The sequence below is a fragment of the Miniopterus schreibersii genome, assembly GCF_964146895.1.
Source record: "Miniopterus schreibersii genome assembly, chromosome: 13".
Taxonomy (NCBI): domain Eukaryota; kingdom Metazoa; phylum Chordata; class Mammalia; order Chiroptera; family Miniopteridae; genus Miniopterus; species Miniopterus schreibersii.
This window is the reverse complement of record NC_138113.1, coordinates 5,466,872-5,490,681: the sequence shown is the minus strand read 5'-3', so window position 1 is coordinate 5,490,681 and position 23,810 is coordinate 5,466,872. Positions and strand designations below refer to the sequence as shown.

Below are 23,810 nucleotides of genomic sequence, written 5' to 3'. Positions count from 1 at the left end.
TGATCCCCTTCACCCTACATTCACCCCACCCCCAGGCCTTCTCCATACCAATGTCTGTGTCTATGGGTTATGTTTATAAGCATATAATTCTTTGATTAATCTCTCCCCACCCACTCCCCCACCCCCACCTTCGCTATGAGATCCCTAAATCTGTTCCAAGCTTCTGTGTCTATGGATCTATTTTGTTCATCAGTTAATTTTGTTCATTAGATTCCACATATGAGTGAGATCATGTGATACTTGTCTTTCCCTGCCTGGCTTATTTCATTCAGCATGATACTCTCCAGGTCCCTCCATGCTGTCCCAAAGGTACGAGATCCTTCTTTTTTACAGCTGCATAGTATTCTATGGTATAAATGTCCCACAGCTTTGTTACCCACTCATCTACTGATGGGTACTTGGGCTGTTTCCAGACCTTAGCTATTGTAAATTGCACTGCTATGAACATAGGGGTGCATAGATTCTGTCTGATTGGTGTTCAGGATTCTTAGGATACATTCCTAGAAGTGGGATCACTGGGTCGAATGGCAGGTCAATTTTTAATTTTTTGAGGAACCTCCATACTGTTTTCCATAGTGGCTGCCCCAGTCTGCATTCCCACCAGCAGTGTACTAGGTTCCCCTTTCTCCACACCCTCACCAGCACTTGTTTGTTGATTTTTTTATGGTAGCGATTCTGACAGATGTGAAGTGATACCTCATTGTGATTTTAATTGGCATCTCTCTGATGATTAGTGACTTTGAGCATTTTTTCATATGTCTCTAGGCCATCTGTATGTCCTCTTTGGAGAATTGTCTATTTAGGTCCTTTGCTCATTTTTTAATTGGATTGTTTGTCTTCCTTTTGTTAAGTTGTATGAGTTCCTTATATATTTTGGATATTAACCCCTTATCAGATGTGTTATTGGCAAATATGTTCTCCCATACAGTGGGCTCCCTTTTCATTTTGTTGATGGTTTCTTTTGCTGTGCAGAAGCTTTTTATTTTAATGTAGTCCCATTTGTTTATTTTCTCCTTTGTTTCTCTTGCCCTAGGAGATGTATCGACAAACATATTTCTATGAGAGATGTCTGAGATTTTGCTGCCTATGTTTTCTTCTAGGATTTTTATGATTTCACATCTTAACATTTAAATCTTTTATCCATTTTGAGTTTATTTTTGTGTATGGTGTAAGTTGGTGGTCTAGTTTCTTTGTTTTTGCATGTAGCTGTCCAATTTTCCCAACACCATTTATTGAAGAGATTGTCTTTACTCCATTGTATGCTCTTAACTCCTTTGTCAAATATTAATTGAGTGTAATGGGTTGGGTCAATTTCTGGGCTCTCTGTTCTGTTCCACTGATCAATATGTCTCTGCTTGTGCCAGTACCAGGCTGTTTTGATTACAGTGGCTTTGTAGTATTGATATCTGGTATTGTGATCCCTTCATTTGGGGCTTATTTTTTTGTCTCCCCATTTTGGCTGTCTATTTGGATTTGTTTCTATGTATTAGGTAGGCCTGCTAGGACTCTCAGTCTTTTTGGAGGGTCTCTGGTGCAGGCCAATGTCAGACACTGTTTGTGACTGGCCTTGAGTACCCTGTTTGGAGCTATCAACAACCCACAGTTTGAGATCCCCTCATTTGGGGCTGGGTACAGTTGGACAGGACCAAGATACACACCAATGTCTGCTTTTCCAAGGTCTGGGTCCAGAAGCAGATCAGGCAAAGACTCAAAGCACTCTGAGGTTCGCCTCTGCCTGGAGGCTGATTAATCTGATTCCCTTAATGAGCCTCAGTCTGTAGAAACTCCACCGAGTGGGGCAGCTGACTGCTTTCAGTCTCTTAACAAGCCCCAGGCTGCAGAAACTCCTCAGGGTGGGGCGAGAGGTTAAAAGCTGCTTGGAAGGTAAATGTCTGCCTCTGCAGTCTGCGGGAATGACTTGGCGCAGGAATCCAGATGGATGCCGTCCGAGCTCTATCTCCGAGCCCACAGCCCTAGGTTCTCCTCACACAGCTCCAGTGCACTCCGCCCCCCCTCTGCTGGAGCCCAAGGTGAGTGGCTGCACAGGAAACTTTGTGCGTTGGTCCTTTAAGAGGGGGCCTGCATTTCCAGCCATCTCTCCCTGGCAGACAGAAACCTGGCTGCTTTTCACAGCCAGATGTTATGTGGGCACCTTTCTCAGTGCTGGTGCTCTGGGCTGGGGAGCCCAGCTTGGGGTTTAGGCCCCAGAGTCCTCCGTGGGGGCCCCCACAGCTGAGATCTCCTTCGGATCTTCAGCCCAGCCAGCCCTCTCGCGTCTCCACACTCCCTTCCTGTCTCTGTGTGGTCTCCCCTTTTCCCCCTTGGTTATGAGGGTGCTCTGCGGCTCGTCTTCAGTTGCAATTGATGATTCAGGATGGTTTTTCTATATTTTAGTTGTAGTTCCAGTTTGGTCCCAGGAGAGTATTAATGTAGATTCCACTCAGTCTGCTACCATATCATTCTTAATCCCCAAGAGGCTACATTTTATTTTATTTTATTTATTTATTTTAAATATATCTTTATTGACTTCAGAGGGAAGAAGGGAGAGGGGGAGAGAGAGAGATAAGAGGCTGCATTTTAGAGGGAGAAAGATACCATGCTAAATTGAGATTCTTGAGAATCTGGGCCCCACTCAGTTTTGTGACCCAGAACTTAGCTCCTGTTGAGCATAGAGCGCCGATCGCCGAGTGAGACTTAGTGGCAAATGCTGGCCACGTGAAGGAGTGGAACAGAACAGCTGGATCCAGGAGAGCACAGACGGTCAAGAAGAAGGGAGCATAAGTGGATTCAAATGCTCTGGCCTAGTCAAGGACAGGCTTGGAAGGGGGGTGACGAATCGGGTCGTGAGCTGCGCCCCCCGGTAGCCGCTGGGAGAGCAGATTTAAGATTTACTGCTTTGAGAACAGAGGCTGGATTGCAAAGAGTTAAGGAGTAAGTGGTGGAGGGAGGAAGGAAGGCTGAACAGCATGTAGCAATAGCTTAAATGAATTTGGCACCTCTGCTTTGAGAGCTGAATATTCTGTTTGAAGTCAGTGATGGAATATAATTGAACCGGGTCAAATAGATATAATTAAGCTGGGTCAAAATATAATACAAAATTAGACACATCTGTCCTTAGGTTCCCAGTCGTGTAGATCTGATTTAAATTCTTGTTTGACCTTTGCCATGAGTTCTACACTTTGTGCTCACATTTCTGCACAACCACTTAACATCTTTTTCGTTGTTGTTTTTTTCATCCCACCGGTCTTTTTCTTTTTCTTTTTCTCTTTTGCTTCCTTGTCGTGTCCACATTTCCTCTTTGAAGGCTGGGAGGCAGGCGGGGAATAAAGTACAACCTGATCTTTCATGAGCGATGGTTTTTGGGGGACAGTGTACGGGAAGATGTGAGCCTGGAGGTAATCGTTCGATTGAATTCACCCGCATGGCCCGAAATGGGCGGCAGGCACTCGCCTTCCCGCGACAGTGATCCCCAGACTGCAACGATCATTTGAAGCATGTGGCAGAGCTTATTTTTGTATAGTTTTCTGTCCCTCACCCCAAAATTCTGATTCAGCGGCCCAGTCCTAAGAATCTGCTTTCACCCACATTCCCCAGGTGTTTCTGAAAGTCAGCCAGTTTGGGAGCCACATCTAACTATTGCTCCAGGTGAGGCACTAAGCCCAGGGCAGTGTCTGGGACAGGGGAGCTAACAGAGCACCCCCCCGAGTTCCTAGGCCCAGAGCCACGGTCCCCAGAACTGGCCACAGAGGGCCCCACTTAGCTCCTCCCTCCTACCCTTGCCCAGCAGGAGTGCAGAGCTCCAGCTCCAGGTGGCATCTTCCTCAGCTCTTCGCCCGGCGTCTGTCCACCTTGGAGTGGAAGGTCTCAAGCTAGGGAGAAGGTCAAGTAGATTAAAACCCGCATTGTTACTGCAGGTATCGGTAGTTCACTCCCCTTTTTTTGCTGAGTCCTCTTCGATTGTATGACAGTTTGTGTTTCCACTCTCTTGTTGATGAATACCTCGGCTGTTCCCAGGTTTTTTGGCTATTATGTGCAAACCTGCTATGAATGTTCTTGTAGAATCCCGGGCATTATTTCTTTTGGATAAATACCTCGTAGTGGGATTGCTGGGTCAGTTATGTGCAACTTTGCAAGAAACTGTCAAATTGTTTTCCAAACAGGATGTCCTGTTTCCCATTCCTATCCACAAGATAGGGAGCTCGGGTGTTCTGCATCTTTTACAACGTTGAGTATTATCAGTCTTTCTCTTACGTATCTCATTATGGTTTCCATCTGAATTTCCATGGTAACTGATAATGTTGAACACTTTTTCATGTGCTTATTGATTATTTGCTTATCATTTTTTGGAAATGCAGGTCTTTCACCCATTTTTAATCAGGTTATTTTTCTTTATACCACTAAGTTATAGGAGCTCCTTACTGTATTCTGGATACCTGTCTTCTTTGAGAAATAGCTTGCAAATACTTTCACCGTCAGTAATTATTTGTTTATTTTCTTAATGATGTCTTTTCATGAACAGAAGTTTTAAATTTTGATGAAGTATAATTTATCGTTTTTTTTCTTTTCTACTGAGTGCACACTATGTCATCTTTAAGACATTATGGCCTACCCCAAGGTTATAAAGATATTCTACTGTGTTTCCTTCTGGAAGTTTTGGAATTTTAAGCTTTACATTTAGATTAACGACTAATACTGAAGTAATTTTTGTATATGTTTTGAAAGGGGTGCTGGATTTATTTATTTTCTTATGTGATATAAAATTGTTTTAGCTCAAATAGGTTGCTTCAATGTCCTTACCATAAATTAGTTAACTGTGATGTGTGTGGGGCTACTCCTGGTCTTTCTGTTCTCTCCCGTTGCTCTTTTGATCCTTTCCACCAATTAATTCCAAAATGTAACAAATGATAAGTTTTAAAGTTGAGGGAGAATAAGTCCTTCAACTTTGTTGTTCTTTTTCAAGATTGTCTTGACTATTCCAGCTCCTTTCCTTGTCTAAATAAATTTTACAATTAGCTTTCAATTTCTACAAAAAAGAAACTTGCCGGGATGTTGATTATAATTATACTCAATCTATAGATTGGTTTGGTGAGAATCGGCATCTAAACAGTATTGATTCTTTCTGCCTATGAATATGGTATGTCTTTCCATTTATTTAGATATTCTTTAATTTCACTCAGCAAAGTTTTAGAGTTTTTGAGATCCTGTATATCTTTTCTTGAATATATCCTGAAGCGGTTTGTGCTTTGACCGTAACAGCTTTTTTATGCTTCGTTGTTTGCATGGTATGTGTGTCCCCATCATATATGCATTTTTCTATGTACTGTGTTCTTACAAATGGCACATAGCTCACCCTCGATTTTCTTCCAAGTTGATACTATCTACCTAGTAATTAGAGTGTTTAATCCATTTGCATTTCATTATGGTATGTACATTTAATTAATTTTTGTCTTTGAATCTCTCTTGGTTTTGATTTCCATTTGTTATATTTGCTCTTTGTTTCTCTCTCAATGTTTTTCTGCCTTCAAATGAAATCAAATAATTTTTGGTATCTCTTCGGTGTTTTCTGTTGACTTTTTATTTACGCCTCTTATTGTTTATTTTAGATGTTATAATGTACACCTTTAATTTATGGAAATCTATCTTCCAAATATATCTTTACTTCATGAAGAATTTATCATTCCTATCACAGTATACTTCCAATCACCACCCTTCCACCGTTTGTATGAGTGTTACATGTTTTGCTTCTACATATGCTATCAACTTCTCATGGCAACATTTTTTTAATTTTAAACCTCTCAGTAATCTTTTAAGTGTGTGTACATGCGTGAGAGGGAGAGATTTTAATAGATCCCTTGTATCTCCTTGTTCCCATGTTCTCCATTCCTTCTTCCATAACTAGGTCTCTTTGGTGTTATCTCATGGCGGCCTGGAGAGCTCCCCTGCAGAGAGGGTTCGGAGGGCTCTTATGCGTCTATCCTTGTGTGTCTTATCCAGTGTCCAGCATGGGGCTGGGTGTGAAGTACACGCTTAGGAACTTCGATTTTGTGATAGATGCTCATTCAATAACTATTCAGAGCATCTCCTGCATCGTAGCATCAAGTGGGAACAACGGGTGGGGGTTGGCAGGAAGGCACAGAGGGATGACGTAGGCACCTAAATATAGGAACATTAGAAGAATGTGACCTCTTCTTCAAAGACTATGTCATTTTATTGGGGAAATAAAGGCGCAAGTACATTGAAGAGACAATAACACAGGTAGAGGAGAAATCTGTACCGGAGCAGAGAGCCAGAAGAAGTACGGGTTCCAGGCTGTGCTGAAGACAAGTTTCTTAGAGGACAGCAACTGCGAAATGATTTTCTTATAAGACAAATCGAACTTTATGGGAATAATAGGAATGCCAGGAACAATCGTGGTGGGGTGAGGCTGTTAAGAAAGAAAGAAATTCTTAAGCCTCCAAACCATTGTACTCTCAGAAAGACTGAACGTTTTGACCTATTAGGAATCCAGTCTCCCACTATTTAAAGCAAAGAGGGTGTCAGATTAGCTGACCATCTGGGAAATTTTGTTTGACACAGACCACTTCTTGCCACTACCGATCTCTTCTTTCATCTGTCACCCTTTGGCACCCTCGCATCTGCTGAGGTTGTTCAGAGGACACCAGATAATGTTTGAGAGAAAGGGGGAAATTAAGATGCATTTTGGTCACTTTGCGAATGAAAAACACAAACAAAGAAACCCCAATGAAACGAAACAGACTTGGGGAGCGATTTATGAATGCCAACCCAAGGACTCGTTCACCACGATTCCTTAAATTTCTGGTACCTTTGCTTTTTAAGTGCTTTTCATCGATGTCCACATCTTCACTCTGACTCTGCAGGACCATACAGGGAGGAGATGGGGTCGGGGGGGGGGGTTCTTATTAAGGGGCTCTTGTTAGCTTCTCTCTCTACCAAGACTCAATCTGAGACCCAGAGAGATTAACTGGTTTGCCCTGGGGTCTAATAGTGAGTGGCAAATCTGGCAATAGGACCTGGGTTTCAAAAAACTTCATTCTTGGAGTCCCCCCTTTCCCCCATGACATCACAGGGATCCCATTGCATGTGAACGAAATAAACAAGCCTTCAAGCACCTCAGATCTCACTGCTCTTCGCAATCCCTCATTGGCTGTTCCATGGGAAAGGGCTCTGGGCTCTGGTGTGGGATGACTAATGTTCTTATACAAATAAATATGTCACCCCAGTCACACTTACATTTTCCAATGGACCTGTGCGATTTTATGTTGTTTCTGTAAGCAGTTATAGTACGCTGCTATAAATCATTGCCATTTTATATCCCCAAATGTTAATAACAGATAGTTATTTATATTTCTTAGTTTACCCTGAAAGGGAGAGGGGTGGAGGAGTGAGGATGTGGGTTAGGAAGAAAAGCTATAGATTTAATTTATGGCTTTGGCCAGTCCTTTTCTCTGTACCTTTCTTGACAACAGTGGGTGGTGGGAAGAGATCGTGATATATCCTATTGGTGAGATGCCAGGGATTCCTTCGCAGCCAGAGACGTCTCCAGGTCAGTTGTGTCCCCTCTTCGTGTTATCGTTGGTCGACTTGTTTGATTCAGTCAGATTTTCTATACGGTCCCACGTAGGTTGTTAGGAGAAGGTATGTGTGTGTTCCTGCTGCTTGTGAAGACACAGTGATCCTTTGGCTGATTGACAAAGATAAGACCCCTTTGATGTGACAGCCTGGCTCTGGGTTGAGCCCTGCTGTCCCGCCCTGGGGCCTGTTCACCTAAGATGTTCATTCCTGACAAACAAAATACACAGCCACCTTCCCCTCCATCCCCTCTGTGGAATGCCAAGCATCCTGCTTTCCGTAAATACCCCAGTCCTCCCGGGGAAGCCTCCGCCTGACCCCGGAGACACCAAACTGCTGACAGTGACTACCCACTGTCACTAGCAAATCGAGCCAAAGGATAAATAGGTCCCCTGCAAATGAAATGAATACCTGTTTAACTCTCTTAATTGATGAGGGAATTTTTTTTCCATTAAAAATTCAAGGTGCTTGGCAGTCAGTGAGTTCTTGACAATGAATGGATGTGTTCAAGGTCACAGAGCGCACGATACCTCGCCGCAGTTTCCACAATAGCAAGTCCAGGGCGGGTTTAAATCATTGCCGGGGGAATGGCCTGGATGGGCTGCTTCCAAGGCGCCTGGAGGTATTGGTTTCTGAAATTGCCTGTGTAAATCACAGCGATTTTTAACAGCTTCATTGCTAGACAGGAGCTGCCAGGCTTTAGGTAACCACTCCCCTCAATTTCAATGAAATCATTGGCAATGATGATAAGTTTAGAATGTGATTCTCAGAAGAAACGTCACGAAAGAATTCACTGGCTGCACAGGAAAAATGGATCCATTTCCATCAGGAATGCAGTGGGTGGGCGCTGTGTGTGTGTACCTTTCACTACAGGTCTGTCTATCTTTGTGTTAAAATGGGAAAACAAAACCTGTAGTTCAGAGCTTGTGTTGAGTCAGCAAATACTTTGGGAGGTTGCTGATGGGTTAAATATAATAACCTTTCAATCACTAATTCTTCAAGGTCTTTTTCAAGATGTTTCTCCTTGACATCAGAAGGTACAATAAATTAAAAATATGGTTACCAATATGGAGCACACCCAACCTATAAACCCCAAAGCCTCTCAGAGGAATATTCCAGAAAGCAAAACGCTGAGCCTTAAGATTGGGAGAGTAAACATAATTGCAGACTTTTACTCAACAAATATCCTATTAGTGTGTTAACTAACTGTACTGAGGAGACATTGAGGCCATAGATAAATGATAGATGATTTCAAAACACACATCTTAATGCAAGTGTGGATAGCTAATTTGATTGTAAGAAGATGCATATATCTTAATGGTAACAGTGAGAGATATAATAGCCATTTGAGAAGAAGAGACAGGGAGCATATAGAAGTAACTGGATTTTAAAAAATTTTTTCACTGCTTCCCAACACCCACATTCTCTGCCACCTGGTCAATTTCCTCATTTATTCGTTGATTTGTGACGTGTTTGTTGAGAGTCTCCAATCTGTAAGGCATATGGGGGCACTGAGAACAAAAATACCAGCTTCGCCCGGCGGGGCGGGGCTCAGCAGTTGAGTGTCGACCTGGGATCCAGGCGATTGGGGTTCGATTCCCGGTCAGGGCACATGCCCAGTTGTGGGCTTGATCAATGACTCTCTCATCATTGATGTTTCTGTCTCTCTCCCTCTCCTTTCCTCTCTCTGAAATCAATAAAGACATATTTAAAAAAAAAAAAATACCAGCTTCATCTCCAAAGACTGCAAAATTCAAAGGCATGCGGGAAAATCATCCCAAAACATAGTGTGAGAAATATATTTAAATCATTCAGCCCACTATTCATTCAGCAAATTTTTCTGGAGCATCTACTATGTGCCAGGCATTTGCTAGGCCCTGGAGATACGATGTCCAATGAAACGAGGCCAGAGATCTACAGTCTGATGGGTCAGATTCTCATTAATTAGTCCTGACTGATCATTTAGCCGCAGGGTAAAAATAGGATGAATTATGGACTTCCGCAGGGACATGGGCCAATGCCACATGTCGCTTAGGGTTACTCAGCCCTTTTCCCATTTGAAAGGAGAGACAGACGGGCAGATCGGAGCTTCTCCCAGGAACAATCTTTACCTTGAAAATCGATGCCAATGGGATTTGGTCTCTGGAGAATCTTACAAAGCTAGAAGGCAGGGACCATGCTGCTGGCATCGAGGACCGAATGATTCACTGGAAGCAGAGGTGACTCAGTCCCGTCACAGGGGAAGGGGGAAGAAGTCAGGCACGCAGTGACACTGACGAATTATGGAAGAAAGCGAGCCGGCTCATTTCTAAGCCGGGATGAGAGGAGGGATGGCGAGTGGGATGTCTCCTACCCCACCCCTGCCAGCCAGGGCCACAGGAAACATTTCAAGCAGGACACTGGGATATCTGCCAAGAGAGACGTCCTCCCAGAGACAGGAGCTGGGGACTGAGGGCCCCATTTCCCAGGTCACTCCAGTCACCCGGGGAGAGTTGCTGTGGGGCAGAAGGTTCTCGCCACAGCCCCCAACTGGGCCCGCGCGTCTCAGAGAGAAAAGTGACCCCCCCCACCCGGGCTGCTTGTCCAGGGTTTTGTGGTCGCATCAGTGTTGGAGTTGATTTGTATCACCAAGTGTCACTTCACCTGGGGTGGAGGGAGGATCTCCCTTATCTATGCAGCCAGGACTATTTTGAGGCCACTCTATCAGAAACCGGCTTATTTTGGAAGTACTTAAGCCCTCTATTTTTAAAAATAAACTTAGAAATCTTTCTCCTTTTGTGTTTGAGTGATCAACAAAAGGCTGGGTTTGGGAGTTTGTTTTCCCAGCACCCCGCTTCCAGCCCACTCAGCTTTAATTATGTTTTGTTTAAAACTTATCAAGCGGAGGCTTGCTGAGACAGAGCCACGCGACAGAGAAGCGAAGGCCCGTCTTCTGGCTTCCAAGAGCCTTCTCCTCTTACGCTTACTTTATCATTATATTCAGATACACTGCCCTCGGAGTCTTGGGCGCAGGCTCGATTTTTCTTTCCCTCCTCTTCCAAGATACGTATCTTGAAGAAAATCGTCTTTGTTTAGCTTGTGATTTTTTTTCTGACGCATTTATCAAAAAGGGAAAGGATTAGAGTGTTTGATTTTATTTGTTTTCTAGGATCTTTGTTCTGCATTTTTGTCCCATATTTCCTCCCCTGACTTTCTTCTTACCCTGGATTTCTGTTCCACTCAAATGCTTTCTTCAGTTTCGGGCTTCCTAGCCCGTGGGTTCTTAGGCTTCTGTTTTAAGACACTTACAGGTAAGATAAACTATAAGGTGGGTAATTTTGTGGATAACATTGTACCCGAGAAAACTTACCAAGTGCTTGTGGGAAAGCGTGGCAGGTCGCAAAAGGTAAAGGAGCAACGCATGTCTACCCCTTCTGGTCCCGAGGCCACACCCTGTCTAACCTGGCAGGTCCCTTTCCTCGCCCAGCCGCCCGCCTGTCTAAGCTGTCCATGGGGGCCCTCCCGCACCTTCCTTCTGCCCCACTCAGGTCCCGTCCGCTCCATTAAGCGGGTTCCACTCCTCCCAGCCCACGGCCCACACTCACCCCTTCCTTCTCTGACCCCTGGTGTGCGCGTAGTAATCCCTCCTCCTTTCCTGCTTGCAGTCCATCCCATTCTTAGAACATCTAGTTTGCCACATTTCTAGATCATCTATAGAGTCATTGTTTTTCTAAAGAGAATTACACCCTTCATTTCCCAGGTAACTCTACCAATTTTTTGGGTCTTAGCAGGACCTCATAAGTAAAAGGTCTGAAAATCCCAGTGGGCACCGCTGCCCAAGGGCCTGGCCTTGGGTTAGCGTAGGTCCGGCAGATGCTTACTGAGCAGGAGCAGCCACGTCTGGCTGAACCCCTCCTCCCGCCGACACTCAGTTTGGTCAGGGCCTCACTTACGTATTACCTGTCTTGTGGATTCTGTTTTATTATGTTTCTCGAGATCAACCCTTTGTGCTTCAGGCAAGATTAGTCAAAACTGGGATTTGTTCTGGGGAGAGTTAGACCAGGCATGACTCTGTGCGACCCTTTCAGTGATGAGGTCTTCTGAAAGAATTCACTGCCTCAGGACTTAGATTTCTGAAAACAGAGTTTTGGGAAATGACATCTATCTCTTTTTCATGAGCAGTGCTTTGTTTCAGGTGGAGATTAATGGTCTTACTAGCCCAGGCAGATGATCCATTTTACAGGTATCGTGAGCTGAGTAAAACCCAGCCTTTACCACACTCAGCACTCACCCCCCAGCTGCATACACTACTCCTGGGACAAGGACATGTATTGCTACAGGGGTGTAATCAAGTGAAAGTTCATGGAGGAGCTAAGGGGATGCTTCCATGACTGTTAGGATGTGTTCTTCATTTTTGGAAGCTTGAATGTATCACTTGTGTTTCTGGGTAACATTCATGGTCAAGACCAAAGGTGAACAGTACAGGTGTCTTTGAAATGCACTCCCGCGCCTCCTGAGTTCCTGTTCCACGAGGAACCTCGGCGTGTTCTACATTGCACTGCGTTCTGGAAAATCACATCTCTCGTGGCTCTGACGGACAGTTACCCAATCTTTTAAGCTTATCTTCAAATGGAAAGGGATTTTTTTCCCCATCTATACTCAGATTCACAGATTTTTAATCGTAATGGAAAATATTCAGTAGCTTCTCCTATTAAAAGTGGACTCGAAAAGACAATGTTTATACCTTCTGGCACCCAGCACACTGCTTGACACATAGTAGGTGTGCAGAAAGTGTGCTCAGCAAGCAAAGGCATACCCACAATGATTCCCACATGCTTGGCTGCTTGTGTGCAGACTCATGACTGTTTCTCACCGAGTAATGGGCAGAAGTTGTGTTAACTTTCCTTTCCCAGTAGCTTATTATACTGAAGAGTAAATACCAAACCTGCCGAATGAAACAGGGCTGTCTCCCAGGTCGGGCTGCGTGCCGACCCCTGCCCAGCTGTCTAAACCCAAGCCCTCTGTGTCGTTTTGTTCTCCTTCTGCTCAGATGCCCAGCCCACAGAAGGAGAGAGGGAAATATGGAACCAGATCAGCGCCGTCCTCCAGGACTCCGAGAGCATCCTCGCCGACCTGCAGGCCTACAAGGGCGCGGGGCCAGAGATCCGAGACGTATGCCAATGACAATAGCAAGCTGACAGCCACCCTTGGACGACAAGGGAAACCCACACACGCACACACACAGCAAGATCAAGTGATAGACCTAGTATTTCCTAGTGTCGCAGGAAGAACAGGGGTGGTAATGGGCCCTTGAACAAATGCGTGAACGGCCCCTTCTGTCCTAGGATGTTAATCTGAGCACACGCTGCTGTAGACCATGAAAATGTTAGCCACCCTCTCCTCAAACATGCATGTAATGCTGCAGGACTCCCATTTGCACAATAATTTCTCAGTCTGTTACTTCATTCGAGGGAAACGTACATATAAAGTTGTTGAACAACAGTTGAAATACGAGTCTTGAGCTCTGGGTTTACATGAACTTTCCAACATTTTGTAATAATTTGGGCAGGTTCCACCAGCACCACCAACAGCCGTCATAAACTATCTCACTGTTAGTAGCCTGCAGGTCTGTCATTTTTAACTGACTTAGGAGATTAAAAGAAAATAAATACATGAAAATCAAAGCAACAACCAAAACAAAAAAGGAAATTGTCCCTGGGGCTTTTGAGGCTTCAAAATGCCTTAAAGGCAAGAAACTTCTCACTCTTCTTATTTGAAATAATTAGTTTTGTGGAAGTATCAACACATACACGTGTGTGCACACACAGGCACACACGCACACACACGCGCGCACACACACCTGCGGCTGCTGCCAAAATTGTTCTGGAAAAAAACACCACTAACGTCACAGTTCTCCCGCTGCTGGAACCCAGACAAAACAAGGTTTCTAAGAAAGTAGCAGCCTGTTAAAAGGTTGTTTTTCTACTTAGGGGGCCACCGTGAATTTAGGTGATTTAGGTAACATCACAGCCTGGCAGGAATGTGATACATATGACGGAGAAAGGAAAAAGACCTACAGAATTGTCGTTTCGTAATGAGCACCAGCTCTACTTTAGAAGAATAAATGATGATGGAGGGGGTTTGCATTGCTTCCAATTAGATGTGCATTTTTTACATTTAAGATAAGAGAAACAAGTTGACACAGGATCTAATTATAGAGCTATTTGCAGTATGTTCAAGTGCTGAAATCTCCATTGAGCATTTTGGAGGACAGTCCGATGAACTGATGTCAGTGTAACAAGTATACATTAGCAAAGTACATCAGAAACTGTGTTTTTCGAAATGTAAATCGTCTCTCAATCTTAAGTCGTTTTGACATGGAGCTTATTGCTTCCTTCTAAACAATTCTGTGATTTTTTCCAGGCAATTCAAAATCCCAATGACATCCAGCTTCAGGAAAAAGCTTGGAACGCGGTGTGTCCTCTGGTCGTGAGGCTAAAGAGATTCTATGAGTTCTCCATAAGGCTAGGTGGGTTCGTGTTTACAGCGTCCATGTCCCACGCGGGAAGCTCTGTGGTGCTGGTGAAAGCCAGAGGAAGAGCTCGGTGCCTTAGGAGGTGCCCCATGTCCGTCCGCTATAGCTCCCCAGAGGCCATCCACGGACAACACCTGTCTTTTGTATTTCTTTCAATTCACCTCCGTGTCTCTTCTGAATTTCTTGGCACATTTAGAGTGTCTCCACCAGCGGTCCCTTTGGTCTTGTTCTCAGCTAAGTCCAACTCTTAGCAGTTTCACTGTGGTCTGATCACATGTCTGGGTGACAGAGAAGTTGGAAGGTACAGGCGACCGGCTAACCTGGGAGGAACTTGCTTGGCTGGAGTCATGTGATAAATTTAATATAGTAAAATACAAGCAAAGCAAACATAATGTTCTGCCCTTAAGCTTTCAAACACACACACACACAAATAAAAGCCTGTCCAGGGCCAGGATGGCTTTGCAGAAGGCGGAGCAAAGTCAAGCCTGCTTGGCAATAGGCCCAATTTGGCCACCAACCTGATGTGACCGCTCCCTCCCCTCAGCAGGAGCGCTGAGGTTTCCTTAGCTAACGCGTCTAGCATGAGGAAGGGGATAGTCATGTTCTGCTCTATTTTTGCCATAAATGAATGCTGCGTTTTAAGAGGGAAACAGAGAAATCAAGGAGAGTAACAGCCATGATGTTGAGGGAACTTGAAGCTGAGACCCAGAGGAGTAGCTGAACAAACTGAACCAGTGTTTCAGGAAGAGAGAGCTTTTGAAGACGCTCAGATCGATGAGGGATCAGGTTGTCTCTGAGAACGTCAGCTGGGGCTGCAAATGGTGCTTTTTGAAGGCTCTCTGCAGGCCACCTCAAACATGTATTTACCCCTTTGACTTCCAGAAAAAGCTCTTCAGAGTTTATTAGAGTCTCTGACCTGTCCACCCTACACACCGACCCAACACCTGGAGCGGGAGCAGGCCCTGGCTAAGGAGTTTGCCGAAATTCTGCACTTCACCCTTCGGTTCGATGAGCTGAAGGTGAGGCCACACGTGCTTGACAATTTAACACACTCGTGCCGAGTGCCTGCTGTGTACAGGTCCTGCGCCGTGCTGTGGGGTGGGGGACAGAGGGAGATGAGCGAGGTGCAGCTCCTTCCCCGGGGAGACGTAGAAAGCAGTGAGAATTGCACTCTTAAAAGGGACAGGAGGGTGGTTTCCACATGAAAATTCAAAACCTGCTTAATGCAACAAGAGAAACCTTTCGAGTGTCTGTTCCTCATTGAGAACAAATATACTTTCCTTGGAGTCTAGTCTACAGGGACAACGGCATTTAGACAATGAAGCCCCGAGTACTTATTTTCAACCAGAAGCTGCTTCGATTCTCGCGTGACCAAGAGAAGGCCTGGTGTATTTACACACCTAGTGCGGGGCTCCCAGTGCGCATCCCCCCCGATGCCGAGATGACCTCCCCTCCCCTCTGACTTTCAGATGAGGAACCCGGCCATTCAGAATGACTTCAGTTACTACAGGAGGACAATTAGCCGCAATCGCATCAACAACATGCACGTGAGTCCCCGGGGCCCCTGGGCAAAGCCACCAGATCTCCGCGTCTCTTCTGATGCCCACGTCAGGCAGGGCACAGGGAGAGGACAGAGTCTTGTCCGTGATTCAATTTCCAGAGGACATTGTTTGGGGGTTTTTGACGACCTCTTTATCAAATGCATCTTCTCTTCTTATTTTCATCAGCTAGACATTGAGAATGAAGTCAATAACGAGATGGCCAACCGAATGTCCCTCTTCTATGCAGAAGCCACACCCATGCTGAAGACCCTCAGCAATGCCACCATGCACTTTGTCTCCGAAGTAAGTGGAGCTGAGCCACGAGGTGCCTTTTTCTTAATTGCGCGTAAAAGCTGCTGGCAGCGCTGACGTCCGTTTGTGTCTCCCATTTAGAACAAAACCCTGCCCATAGAGAACACCACAGACTGCCTCAGCACCATGACGAGTGTCTGTAAAGTCATGCTGGAGACGCCGTAAGTGACATCAGATTTGTTTTCGTGGTCCAAAGCTCACCTAGGTCCAGAGCCTCTTGGTATAGTGATGATGATGCTGACACCTAACCACTGGGTCAGCACGTGAACATTTACACATCTGTTATCTGAATTAATCTCGTAAAGAACTCTGGGTGGTAGGTGTAGTTATCCCATTTTAGAGCTGAGGAAGCTGAGGCTGACTTTCAAAAGCTTGCACAGCTTGTTAGATGGCAAGACCAACACTCAAGTCAAAGACGCTGTAGAAATTGTGTAAGAATCAAGTGGAGGACTGGGTGAAATAACTGGGTATTATTATAAATATATTGGAGAAAATATTGGAAAGAAGGTTTAGAACCAGGAGAAGTGGTAAGACGGTTGTAAGAGGGTGATAAAGATCTCTCTCTTTCTGTCTCTCTCTCTCAGCAGTTCCTTTGTATTTAAGCTGGTTGCTGGATTTAAAAATGGTTGAGGTTGTTGAGGATTAGGCAGCATGGTCATGAGGAAATCCACATTCAAAAGCCAGGGGTTCCACTTATATCTGTAGCCCCTTCCGGGCCCATAGACCAGTGGTCTGAACTGCCTGGGCCTGGTTTCCTCACAAGGTGACATTCTCATAACGCCATCTAAGTTGCAGAGTGTTTGGGAGGCCCATAGGGACCAAAAATGCCTTATAAAATGTGATGTCCTGTTCCAGTGTAAGATGACATTAGTTTCAAATATCTTGCTTATACCAAAGTCAAAATTTATTCCAAGACAAAATAGCAATCATCTTCACTGAGGGGCCCATTCATAAAGAAACAGATATTAAGAAAGCCTCTAGTATTGGCCCGAGCTATCTGAATCAGCAGAGCCCCCGTCAGGGTAAGTGGACAGTATTCAGGCTTCACGAATGCGCCCAGCCCAGGGAATGGCGCGTGGGTTCTCAGAGGGATCCTCCGCAGCCGAATTCAGCCTGCAGCCTGCATCTTAGCTACCCTGGCTGGGGACACGGTCGCTGCTCGGTGGAGGCGAGCGTGGTTCTTTCTCTGTAATGAAGCCATTACTCTCTAGCATCTTGGACAGCCAGAGGGAACCGCTATAAAATATTCAAGATGGATGGGCGGGGAGTGATGTACGCAGTGAGCTGGCTCCTGAAGGGCAGGAGAGAAGAGAATTGACTGCCTCTGATTTACCTTATTTTCACACTGAGCTGCTGGTGGATGCATTCAAGGCGAATGATCACCTTGAGCTTCTCGAAGAGCATATTAACCTGGTGGGGGCAGGTCTGGGCTGCTCTCAGGAGAGGATCCGCGGAGTCCGAAGCAGCGGGTGCAGAGCCAGCAAGGAGCGCGCTCGGGCGGGGCAGTAACCGCTGCGGCTTCCTCTCTCCCAGGGAGTACAGGAGCAGGTTTACGAGCGAGGAGACGCTGATGTTCTGCATGAGGGTCATGGTGGGGGTCATCATCCTCTACGACCACGTCCACCCCGTGGGAGCGTTCTGCAAGACGTCCAAGATCGATGTAAGAACAGCTACGAAATATGCTTTCCTCCCCCCCGCCCCAAGAGTGACCTCTCCAGGATACAAGCCCCATCCTGGCAGCTCGCTTGCTCTCTCTTTTTTTTTTTTAGGGTGTAGATCCTGTTTAATTTTTTATTTAAATTTATCTTTATTGTTGAAAGTATTACAGATGTCCCCCTTTTTTCCCCCATTGACCCCCTCCCCCTTCAGATCTTGTCAAGTCACCAAGTCCTATGGACAGGACCTCAGATTAATCTTCCACCTCTGCCCGATGCTCCACGCCCACTGTTCTCTCACACTGCACACCCTCAGGAGCTCTCACTGCTCCTCCTTTCTCCAGTCTTGCGGCCTCGGGTCCATTTCCATATTAGTCACATTGCTAGATTGTTTAACACCTGCCAAGGGCGTTTTCTACAGGAAGACGCCCCTAACTGCCTAACTCGCTGTGAAACCCACGATGAATCCTGCCCTGACTACATCCCGGACTGCATCTTGTTACTAACACCCACGACTTTCATCAGCCCAGAATAGAACTAGAAATTCCCAGAGGGTACCCACTGCTCCCACAACCTTGGTCTAATCTGTGTTAGACCAAGATTGCTGCTTCGGCACTTTGGACCGGAGCGCCTGTCACACTGGCACATGAGCTGTTTGTCTCTCTTCTCCCACGAGACTGTCAGCTCTTTTGGGAGAGGAACCAAATCTCTGCATCCCTCAGCTTGATCCCACCCTGTTGGTCATTCCTGTGTTTCATTTCCGTGAGCAGGAATAGTGTGATATGAGGGGCAAATATAATGGGCAGGTGTGATTGTGGACGGAATTCCTAGGGTAGTAACGACCGCTGTGCTTTCTCCTCCCAGATGAAAGGCTGCATAAAGGTTCTGAAGGAACAGGCCCCAGACAGCGTGGAGGGGCTGCTGAATGCCCTCAGGTGAGCCTCAGCCTCTGGTAGACTCGCCAGGGGCGGCCAGCCCTTCAGATCCTTTGCAGATTTAGATGCTGTTGGGGACTGAGGGCTGGGGCACCAGGCTTAACCCCTTGCGTATTCTAACACATTTGCTCTTCCCGGCAACCTGTAAGGTCAGCACCATTTCTATCGTCTCCTTTTTACAGATGGCAGAAACTGAGATTTAGAGAAGTCAGGTAACTTACCAAAAGCGGCACAGCAGGTGGCCAAGCTAGGACCTCAGCCCCGGCCTGGGTGACCCCACCCAGGTCATGGGCCTAACTCCCGGCCACACTGCTTTGTGGCTGTGGTTAGTAGGGACTCGTCAGACGAAACAGCTTCCCATCCCAGGTCCTGCGTGCCACACTTAGGTTTTATACTCAGCTCCCTGTCACACCATCTCACTTCATCATCGCAGCGCAGAGAAGTCAGGCTCATCTGTTTTCCTCACCCATTAAATGAAGCGCCTGAGGTGCACCTGAAATGAATGCACAAGACGCTGAGGTTGATCCTGCGTTGTGGCTTCTGCGTTGTCATTGTTCCAAACAGTTGTAGAATTAACCTAAGAGCCTTCCAGATTCTGAGGGTCAGCCAAGGCTTTCACAGAAGGCTGGCTTTTCCGCTCAGTAAAGAGACTCTAGCTACTGAAGTGTCTGAACTCTACAGCTCTATTCAGTCAAGCAAAACTCCTAGAGCAGTGCGCTGTGGGGGGCTGCGGGTCCCCTGAGTGCTGGCGTGTGTGTCCCCTAGGCGCTGTGATAAAGTGAGAGAGCACAGGCTTCTGAGGCAGCCAGACCTGGCTCCAGATTGTTCACAAATCCCTCATGGCCACCTCTGTGGTCTGGAATGGGTCATGTAACCTCTAAATCTCAGCTTTGACATCTGTAAAATGGAGGCAAATAACCTCTCTTGCCAAGAGTTTGTGTGAGTGAAATGAAAACTCACGCGGAGAGCCTAGGATGTGGTCATGATTTTATTACATTACTTCTCCTTTCCTTCCATAAACTATTTCTGCACCAGGTTAATGTGAGGATGCGGACTGCATCACTTCTTATTTTGATTTGCTCACCTCCATGTGTGCCCCCTGGTGGGGTCAATGAAGATGAGCGTTGCCTAGAAAATAGAAAACTAGAAATTATTTTAGTGCTATGTTGTAATGCAAATCCATATTTTGAAATTCGTGACTTAGCAGGGGTAGCCTAGGTGGCCAAGATCCTGCATTCCATCATGTGACATCTACCTCCCTGGAAAATGAGATTGCTTAACATCTCCTCTGTAATTATTTGGTTAGTTGATGTATTTGTTTAATAACCGTAATACAAAATTCCTATGGAAGGAAGAATGGAATTTTCAGTCCGTAGGAGAATAGTCTGGGTATTGGAATGCGGCTCTCTGCCTAAAGACCAGGCCCAGGTTTGATTTATAAATATCATTTGTGTCTCCCGAGGCAAAGATGGGCCAGCGAGCCATTGCCGACGCTTTCACAGAGCACTATTTGCACAGTGAACTCCCTCGTTTTCTCTCTGTCCAGGTTCACTACAAAGCACTTGAATGATGAATCGACTTCCAAACAGATTCGAGCAATGCTTCAGTAAGGCGCTGCTCCGCGAAGAGGCTCTATGTACTGACCTCAGAAGATGTATATGTTTACATAATTTAATACAGATTGATGTTAATACTTGTGTATTTACATAACCGTTTCCTTCTTGTCACTGAAATATATGGACCTTCGTTTGTATCCCGACTGACTCAGCCCAGCAGAGCATACGTTGACTGGAGAGCCTTACCTTCGACGTCTAAAACACAACCCCCTCCTCCAAAGGCAAAATTTGGAGGCGTCAAACGTTGCCACTGGAGCCCTTTAACTACACCTGTAACCATCAGCAATTGCTAATAGTTTGTGGTAGTGTTTAAATTCTAGATGTGTAATCTCTCTGGGAAGTATAGTGATAGAAACACAAAGTATTTGATTTCCTGGGTTGGCTCAGCTACAAGAAACACGACTGATATCCTGACAGTTGGAGAGAGGAATCCAGAGGAAGGAAAACGCTTGTGGAGAGTCCAGCCCACGTGCCTGGGACTCAGCACGCCCCTCTCTCCCGAGACTGCCAACCGCGCGTGCGGCCTTTCTGTTTGCACGCGTTGCATTCATCACACGTTCCCTTTCTGTCTGGATTTACGTCCCTCTAAAGATCCCTTTCGATTTTGCAAGAGGAAAGTCACCTGTGTTTGAATGAGAGAAGAGTAGACAGGCGTGCCGTCGGAGGTGGGCCGTCGGAGGTGGGCTGTCTAGGAAGTGGGGGGAGGGCGCCCAGGCAACAGGAGCCCTCTCTCTGCTTCAGCCGTCTGTGCACAGGCCAAGGAAGGGGAGCTCTGGCTTTGAAACTGTGGGTACGTCTGCTGACGCTCCAGTCGTTTGCGTAGTGCTGGGCGCACAGCCTCTCCTAATGGGAGCCTTGTTCTCTGTGGGCCCTTCATGTGAGAGTAGAATCCTGGGGTACTTCGTTAGTTACCAGAAAATGGGGGGGGGGGTTGGAGGGGAACAATATCTACATTTTCTGGTTTCCTGGTCTTTCAGACGCAGCTGCTTCCTGGCCCCATTGCGAGCTTGTTGCAGTGTGTAGAGCCTGGTCAGAGTTCCTGGATTTGGTTCTAGCCCTGTTGAGTCACAGCGTGATCTTGGGAAATTCACTGAAGCTCTGTGTCTCACCTTTCTCATCTATAAAATGGACAGTGAAAACAGACAATCTCCAAGAGCCCCCTAAGGCTACGGGTCATTGAAACGACCGACTCCTACATTCGTCCTTCGTAACGAGAGTCCAGTAAGCATCACCCACCTTAGCCTGATGATTGACCATATGACAAAGCCTAGGGTCATTCTGTCTGAAAATCAGAGCTTAGAATGAAACCGTGGAAATCTAATCTCCAATGGAAAAAATGAGACAGAGGGCGAAGTCAATCAGGACCCCACCCCAATGTAGGACTAGAATCCAGGATGCCTCACTCCCAACTCCATGCTCTTTCCTTTCCACCGTGTGGCCTATGCATACCTACTATGGGATGAGACTGGATACTTTAAAACAAATCCTCAGTCTGGCCTATATAATTACCTATTTCTGGTAGACAGGAAGAGTTACCCAGTGAATGATAATTCCAGAAGTTGGGTCTGGGTACCTTAGAGCCCAGTGTCATTCACAATGTCCCATGAAATAAGCTGTCACACCATCGCTTCCCAGACTTTAGTGGCCAGCTGGCATTCCCTTGAGTCCTCCAAGGAAAAGGGAGACATACATTTGTTTTGTTTTATTTTCAACAAAGAAATCCAGCCAAGTGGCAAAACTGTTTCCGTGGTCTGTATCTACATGTCAGTCAACAGAGAGGGGAAAGACCCTTTTCCTTAAAGCTGTTCAAGCTGAGCCAGTACAGCTGCTTGGATGGCTGCTCTCCCACCAGCATCGAAATGCACTAGATGGCCTTCAAGACCTTTCCAAGCCTAGGGATGCTAATGCCCTACCAGAGAATGGGGTGACAATGCGTGAACAAACTCATTAAATATTCAGCTTAAGAAAAGTTCTTCTATTTGGCAGCCACATAGTATCCTTGGGCGACAACTGTCAAGACTAGAAACATAGAGGCACTGAATGTTCATCCGTCTTGGGTCCAGTTTCCCCCTTTATCAGGAAAGTCTTGGAAAGAGGCAGGGACTTGCAGAGGAAATAGCTGAGCATGTGTATAATTTTTAATTAGACTTTCTATCAAAAGGGACCAAATATATGGGAGGGGCTGCTGGCCTGCCCCGATTTAGCCAGGTCATCGTATCTCGAAGCCAAGATTCAGCCACCAGTATATGGATTCTCAAAAGCCCAGGGTCTGGACATCGGGAGGAAGGTTAACTGAATGTCTGTGATCACGGACAGCGATGGACCTTGGGTCCACTCCAGAGCTATCGTGGGAGACAAATTCTTTTAACAGTCTGTCCTCCGGGCATCGGGAGTCCTCGAGCAATCATCTTTCCTGTGCTGCATGCACGTGCATCCAAGACCCATGGGTGGCTTTGGGGAAAGTGCTAGCGACAGTATCCATGTCAATGTCAACTATATTTCATATTCGATGTCTCATAGTTTTCAAATAAACAGTGTTTTCCATTACTCCAATATTTATTTGGGGGGCAAGCAACAAAATGAAAATTACATTTCTCCGAACCACCGCTATTTTGGCCTCGTAACTTTGTTCTCAGAAACCTTTCATGAGCCACAAGGAATTAGTAGTAAAAAAAAAAAACAGAAAAAGTGCCAATAAATGTTTGAATTGTGGTGACCCATTCAGGCTGGCATATTAATTAATGACCAGAAAGACAGTCTTGGATATTATCTTATAACTATTAGTTGATATCATGCTTCACCAAAGTTTGCTCCTAGTCGTTACCATTATATCAAGATATTAATAGTAGACTGAAGTCTTTGGTACATCATTGCATTGAAGTAAAAATAATTTCATGCTTCCTCAAAAGAATAACAAAACCTACTCCATTTTAGGATCCAACTGTCCAGTAGAACTCAGAGACCTCTCATTCAATCTGGTATCCTAGACAGCTGTGCGTTTTCTAGGTGTTCATAATAAATATTGGGATTTTGTCTTAAAGAAACAAACACTCTGAAGCTCAGTTTCCCACTACATCTACCAAGGCTGATGCATTCACAAAGCTGGTTTACGGTTGTCATATATTGTTTGCTAAAGTAATTGTAATTTTTTTGCCTGCTTTGCCTCTTTTTTGTACAGAAGTTTTGGGCGTGAAATGAAAATTAAAGTTTGGTACATATATTTAAAAATGCACCTCTTTTATGTGATGTTCAAGGTTGTGTGGGTGATAAGCACATGATCGTAAATACATACCAAATCTAGATATTTGCTGAAGATCTGTTCTGGGCACCAGGAAGTCACACCGTCTGCCTTTGACTTCTTGTGCCTCAGTTTTTTTCATGTACAACATGAAATACCCAAAATATACTGCTCTTGGTATCAACTGTATCTCATTCATTTCAGCAAAGACTCCTCACTAGGACAAAAGCATAAAATAAATAGAATCATGATTGATCTATAGAAATGCATGAGATATACTCGTCCAAGGAGGCTAAGAAACCCTAAAAAATGCCCTTTCACTCATTTTTTCAAGTACGGTAACACTTTATGAATTTGGCAAAATCAGCAAATAACCTCTTCCTTATAAGTACAGTTTTTCAGGCATCTT

At 45.5% G+C, this 23,810-nt stretch overlaps 1 protein-coding gene across 7 annotated transcripts in view; it reads left to right on the top strand.

Moving 5' to 3' along the window:
- CYRIA (CYFIP related Rac1 interactor A) overlaps nt 1-23,583 on the top strand; it is an 82,767-nt gene extending 59,184 nt beyond the window's left edge. For 2 of the 7 annotated variants that reach the window (XR_014000225.1, XR_014000226.1), the window contains 10 exons: nt 12,620-12,741; nt 13,993-14,098; nt 14,987-15,123; nt 15,574-15,651; nt 15,832-15,948; nt 16,039-16,118; nt 17,491-17,617; nt 18,477-18,547; nt 20,094-20,828; nt 21,141-23,386. Coding sequence is in view for 4 of the 7 variants with exons in the window: in XM_081157310.1 (XP_081013436.1) it covers nt 12,620-12,741; nt 13,993-14,098; nt 14,987-15,123; nt 15,574-15,651; nt 15,832-15,948; nt 16,039-16,118; nt 17,491-17,617; nt 18,477-18,547; nt 20,094-20,157 (902 nt within the window). In the remaining 3 variants the exon portion in view is untranslated. Of the gene's footprint in view, nt 1-12,619; nt 12,742-13,992; nt 14,099-14,986; nt 15,124-15,573; nt 15,652-15,831; nt 15,949-16,038; nt 16,119-17,490; nt 17,618-18,476; nt 18,548-20,093 lie in introns of all 7 variants that reach the window. The other 5 variants (XM_081157312.1, XM_081157313.1, XR_014000224.1 and 2 more) reach the window with 4 other exon arrangements.
- The last annotated feature ends 227 nt before the right edge of the window (nt 23,584-23,810 follow it).